The sequence below is a fragment of the Mchenga conophoros genome, linkage group LG12 (assembly GCF_057382185.1).
Source record: "Mchenga conophoros isolate Kocher_MC1m ecotype Shallow Benthic linkage group LG12, M_conophoros_male_GT1.1, whole genome shotgun sequence".
Lineage (NCBI taxonomy): Eukaryota > Metazoa > Chordata > Actinopteri > Cichliformes > Cichlidae > Mchenga > Mchenga conophoros.
In genome coordinates, this window is record NC_140537.1 from 7,070,018 (window position 1) to 7,075,887 (window position 5,870).

The 5,870-nt window shown below is 40.7% G+C and overlaps 1 protein-coding gene across 1 annotated transcript; it reads left to right on the forward strand.

The window, feature by feature from the left end:
- Nucleotides 1–382: 382 nt before the first annotated feature.
- LOC146562051 (dynein axonemal heavy chain 5-like) lies at nucleotides 383–5,012 on the forward strand. Its single transcript, XM_085293086.1, has 6 exons — nucleotides 383–589; nucleotides 3,432–3,522; nucleotides 3,834–3,979; nucleotides 4,196–4,373; nucleotides 4,598–4,721; nucleotides 4,949–5,012. Exons 1-6 carry the CDS (start codon nucleotides 383–385, stop codon nucleotides 5,010–5,012), a joined length of 810 nt encoding a protein of 269 aa, XP_085149212.1.
- Nucleotides 5,013–5,870: the final 858 nt, after the last annotated feature.

The following is a 5,870-nucleotide window of genomic DNA, read 5'->3' on the forward strand; positions in this document are numbered from 1 at the left end:
TTGGTCATTGACAAATAAAGTGGAAATGACAAATAAATAAATAAACAAAATGAAGGGTTTGGAGTGGCCCGGTCAAAGTCTGGAGTTAAATCAGATTGAGGTGTTTTGCCATGACTTGTCCTTGAAAACCTTCTAGTGTGGCTGAATTAAAACAATTCTGTAAACAAGAAAGAGGCAAAGTTCTTCTACAGCGAGATAAAAGAATCATTGCAGTTCTTGCTGGAAAAAACTACATTTTGTCCATACTTGGGTTATCTTTGTCTAATATTAAAATTAGTTTGAGGATCTGAAACACAAACTGAATGAACATCTTTTCTCCCCTCTTATTCACACATTTTCCCTGCATCTCTTCACATAAACCTCACTAAACACCTCAACGCAGATGGAGGATGCCAAAGTTGGCCTGCAAGCCTCTCTTCTGGTCAGATCTCCAGAAACTGGCGAGTTATTTGTGAACTTTGACCCAGAGATTCTGACGCAGATCAGAGAGGTGAACTGCATGACAAAGATGAATTTGGCAATCCCTCCCTTTGCTCTTCTACTGCTGCAAAAACAGGACGTCTTTAAGAAACACTACAATAGAATACAGGTGAGCATAGCACACAGTTGTAGCTAAAATTTCAAAAATGCATACAGTGAACAACCAAATGATCAAAGCTGCATGTAACTACAGGGAGTGCAGAATTATTAGGCAAATGAGTATTTTGTCCACATCATCCTCTTCATGCATGTTGTCTTACTCCAAGCTGTATAGGCTCGAAAGCCTACTACCAATTAAGCATATTAGGTGATGTGCATCCCTGTAATGAGAAGGGGTGTGGTCTAATGACATCAACACCCTATATCAGGTGTGCATAATTATTAGGCAACGTCCTTTCCTTTGGCAAAATGGGTCAAAAGAAGGACTTGACAGGCACAGAAAAGTCAAAAATAGTGAGATATCTTGCAGAGGGATGCAGCAGTCTCAAAATTGCAAAGCTTCTGAAGCGTGATCATCGAACAATCGAGCGTTTCATTCAAAATAGTCAACAGGGTCGCAAGAAGCGTGTGGAAAAACCAAGGCGCAAAATAACTGCCCATGAACTGAGAAAAGTCAAGCGTGCAGCTGCCAAGATGCCACTTGCCACCAGTTTGGCCATATTTCAGAGCTGCAACATCACTGGAGTGCCCAAAAGCACAAGGTGTGCAATACTCAGAGACATGGCCAAGGTAAGATAGGCTGAAAGAGGACCACCACTGAACAAGACACACAAGCTGAAACGTCAAGACTGGGCCAAGAAATATCTCAAGACTGATTTTTCTAAGGTTTTATGGACTGATGAAATGAGAGTGAGTCTTGATGGGCCAGATGGATGGGCCCGTGGCTGGATTGGTAAAGGGCAGAGAGCTCCAGTCCGACTCAGACGCCAGCAAGGTGGAGGTGGAGTACTGGTTTGGGCTGGTATCATCAAAGATGAGCTTGTGGGGCCTTTTCGGGTTGAGGATGGAGTCAAGCTCAACTCCCAGTCCTACTGCCAGTTTCTGGAAGACACCTTCAAGCAGTTGTACAGGAAGAAGTCTGCATCCTTCAAGAAAAACATGATTTTCATGCAGGACAATGCTCCATCACACGCGTCCAAGTACTCCACAGCGTGGCTGCAAGAAAGGGTATAAAAGAAGAAAAACTAATGACATGGCCTCCTTGTTCACCTGATCTGAACCCCATTGAGAACCTGTGGTCCATCATCAAATGTGAGATTTACATGGAGGGAAAACAGTACACCTCTCTGAACAGTGTCTGGGAGGCTGTGGTTGCTGCTGCACGCAATGTTGATGGTGAACAGATCAAAACACTGACAGAATCCATGGATGGCAGGCTTTTGAGTGTCCTTGCAAAGAAAGGTGGCTATATTGGTCACTGATTTGTTTTTGTTTTGTTTTTGAATGTCAGAAATGTATATTTGTGAATGTGGAGATGTTATATTGGTTTCACTGGTAAAAATAAATAATTGAAATGGGTATATATTTGTTTTTTGTTAAGTTGCCTAATAATTATGCACAGTAATAGTCACCTGCACACACAGATATCCCCCTAAAATAGCTAAAACTAAAAACAAACTAAAAACTACTTCCAAAAACATTCAGCTTTGATATTAATGAGTTTTTTGGGTTCATTGAGAACATGGTTGTTGTTCAATAATAAAATTATTCCTCAAAAATACAACTTGCCTAATAATTCTGCACTCCCTGTAGGAGTATAAAACATCCTGGAATTGTGTTTAAATTCCACACAGATTTTTAAAAATGACTAAAATCGACAAAAACCCATTTTATTGTCAACTGAAAAATTCAGTTCATCCCTTTTGTGTGATTGCAAAAATGCTCCAACATGCATCTATCTCATTTCAGCTGATGTTGAGCGAGAACACTAGAGTGCGTGCCAAGATTCAGAGTGTCTTTGAACAGCTGGCCATGCCACATGTAGCTAAGGTAAGTGGACCGACCCTCGGCTACCAAAACTAGCAATTGGGACATGGAATGTCACCTCTCTCATGGAGAAGGAGCCTGAGTTAGTGTGTGAGTGTTGAGAGGTAGCGGCTAGATATGGTGGATGTGAATGGCTTGGGCTCTGGAACTAGTCTCCTGGAGACGCGCCCTTGGTGCGAGGTGGCCGGCTGGGATTGGGAATCCTAGAGTGATTGACCGAACAGTAAAGGACAGTCAGGCACAGGTTAAAGTCCAAAAAAGTGTTTTTTATTTAACCCAAAAAATGAACTTTGGTAAAAATAAAAAAAATCAACATCTTGGGCAAGAGATCAAAGCAACTGAGCTTGACTCAAAGTTAGTTTTTGTCCCTACCCTCACCTGTGGTCATGAGCTTTGGGTAGTGGAGGAGGTGACTGGGGAGAGGGAGGTCTCAGCTTCTCTACTTAGGCTGCTGCCCCAAGACCCAGCCCCGGATAAGGGTAAGAAAATGGATGGATGGATGTGTCTGTGAAGGTTCTCAGTCATCGTAGTCTAAGGATGGATGGTTTCCCTCTGTTCTTTATCATGTCGATGTCAAATCCTTCATGTTGTGCGCGCTCCAGTTAGCTAAATTATGTTTGCCAGTGCTAGCTAATAAAGCTTTGTTTTGATTTTATATTTCTCTGCAAAGTCCTGCATTTCAGTCCAACCCAGCATCCCATGATCGAGCGTCATGTGATTACATAAAAGTTCAAAATAGGACTCATTTTATTTGATTTCATTTGATTTTATGTTTTTATTTTCAGTTGTCTCTAGTAAGTCAGAAGAACACACAAAAAAATGTTAGATCCTTTTTTATTGTTGCTTGGTTTCGTCATGAATCTTTTCTAAGCATTAAACTGGTGACAGGTATGAGACTGACTGTCACAGCAGGTTGCTTACAAGGTGCATCACCATCATCATACCATACATGACTTACTTGACAGGTGGATGAGGCTATACAACCGGGTTTGACCTCCCTCAACTGGACATCTCTGAATATTGACAAGTATCTCGACCGCATCGACAAAGTGTTGGGTAAGCAAAAAATGTAACGAGATCGATCCTGTACACGCTGACACGAGACATTCCTGCAACTCAGCACTGGCTGCGTGTGATTAATGGATTTATTGCATAGGTGGCTTTCTCACAAGTAACACTCATATATTCAATAGATTCTTTCTCTCTCTACACATTGTCTTTTTTTATACTGAATTGTCTGTTTATCACTGTTCTCTCCTTTGTTCAAACGCATAACAAGTTCCCCTTGATTTTTCCCTCTTTCCCTTATTTTTGGTGGGTTTGTGTCCCTCCCTTTCTCTTTTGTGTGGTTTTTTTTGTCTGTTTAGCTGATCTTGAGTTGCTGATGGACAGAGTGAATGACCTGGTGGAGTTTAGAATAGAAGCAGTACTGCAGGAGATGAGCATATCCAACCTGTGTGTCCTGCCAGAGGATGAGCCTGTGACCTGTGAGGAGTTTGTTCAAACCACCAGGGTAAACGAAGACAAATAAAATAAAAGTATCCGCTGGGTTATTGTTGCTCTACTAAGTCTGTGTAACTATGCAGACATCTGAAAGATGCTATCAATATTTATTAAGTGGTTTTGGTAATTCTCACACATTTAAAATACTTTTTTCTGTATTTAAACATTATTTCTTATTCTAAAGATTAATTACATTGAACTGAACTGTATATCTGCATGTGTCTAGGACCTTTGCATAAGACAAGCCCAGAAAGTGAACATGAAGAGCTCACTGGTGGAGGAGGCAGCTAATGAACTGATCAACATGCTGCTAGAGTTTGACCACAATCAGAGAGAGGAGGTGGAGAAGTTTGAGGAAGAAAGCTGCACAGAGAGCAAGACCATAGACCACAATGACAGTGAAGGTATGCTGACAGTTTCCTTTCACGATCAAACACAATACAGTGTGATAATTATGATTCAATGCTGTAAGAGACAAGTTAAAAAAGGCAGTTCAAAGGTTTTTAAAGGAAAGGGGATTACCTTTTTTAGGACCTTGTTGTTTTTACTTTTATTATAATGCTGATTTATTCAAGGTGAAGTGTTGCTGAAGGTGTTCGTATTGACTGTAAATGTGTCACCTTCTTAGGTGATGACGAGCGTCTCTTCTCCAGAAACACGCTGCTACGTTCTGCTAGTGTTGGTCCTTCTTCTCCGTTGGTGAGGAGGAAGAAGAAGAGGGACTTGATGGAAGTGATGGAGCAGGAAGCCCAGGAGCTGCTGTCCTACTTCAACCACCGTAATGTGGATGCCTTGCTCAAAGTGACACGCAACACCCTTGAGATGTTGCGCAAGCGCATACATACGTCCTCGCTCATACACTTCTCTGGTGCGTCTTGTTTAATTGTTTGCTATATTTCTGTAAAGGCCTAAAATATTTAAAATAAGCTCATAAAATGTCTATTCCAATACTTTATGTGTGTTACCCTTCTCTCCCTCTGAAGCTGCAAGTGACCCAACCAGCCATGGCAAAAGCAGCGATCACCATGCAATCTTCAGAGTAAACATGACCCTTTCCATCCCTAACATTGTCATGGTTCCAGCTTTGGAGGAGGTTCAACAGGCTCTAAACCGCGCTGTAGAGTGTGTAGTCAGTGTCAGCAAAGGAGTCAGCCAGTGGAGCAAAGAAAGGATATCTAAGGTGAATAAAGGAAAAATCAATTTGTGACATTTAGCTTGATAACTGTAATAAACTGTTAGAACTGCTCTTTTTAAACTAATATTGTCGTGGTCCAGCAGTGTACTAAATAAACCCGGAGGTTTTACATTCCCCTTTCCAGAGACAAATGAATGAAAGGCGAATGGCAGCACTGAAACAAGACAGCTCTGAGAGCGAAACAGAGGACGGAGCAACAACATACAGAAGCTTGGCTGGTAATAGAGAACATTATCACTTTCATAGCTTAACCTCAGACCTTCAACAGCTCCCAACTGTGTCAGCTCACTCATTTTTAAAATTTTAAGATTTGCTGTTTTCAGCATACAATTACAACTCGATTTTACAGCTCAGCAGAGCAAGCAAATATCTGACCAGGGGCAGAAACACATAATATTGCTTGGGGAGGAAAATATTCAAGAATTTCATATTTAATGCAAATTAAATACATATTTAATTAGAAAGCGGCAGGGATAATCAATTTCCACTATGAAAAGCACATTTTACTTTTAGAAATTATATATACAGAGAGAGAAAAACTAAATGGAAGTAATTCCATTATTAACATGTTCTCTTGTAAAAAGACCTGTAACATATAATTATTTTAAAAGCCCAGAAGTTAATATTTGGAAGAATAATGTCCATCATTTCTGCTCAATGTGTTTTCTGTGAAATTCTGTCATTTTCAGATGGCAGTACCTCAGAC

Excerpts from the sequence above, each read along its gene's own strand:
- LOC146562051 (XM_085293086.1), top strand. The coding sequence starts at position 383 with ATGGAGGATGCCAAAGTTGGCCTGCAAGCCTCTCTTCTGGTCAGATCT. Across the intron at positions 3,523-3,833 it reads CCGCATCGACAAAGTGTTGG|CTGATCTTGAGTTGCTGATG; the intron begins GTAAGCAAAAAA and ends TTGTCTGTTTAG. Across the intron at positions 4,722-4,948 it reads GTGATGGAGCAGGAAGCCCA|GAAGCTGCAAGTGACCCAAC; the intron begins GGAGCTGCTGTC and ends TTCTCTCCCTCT.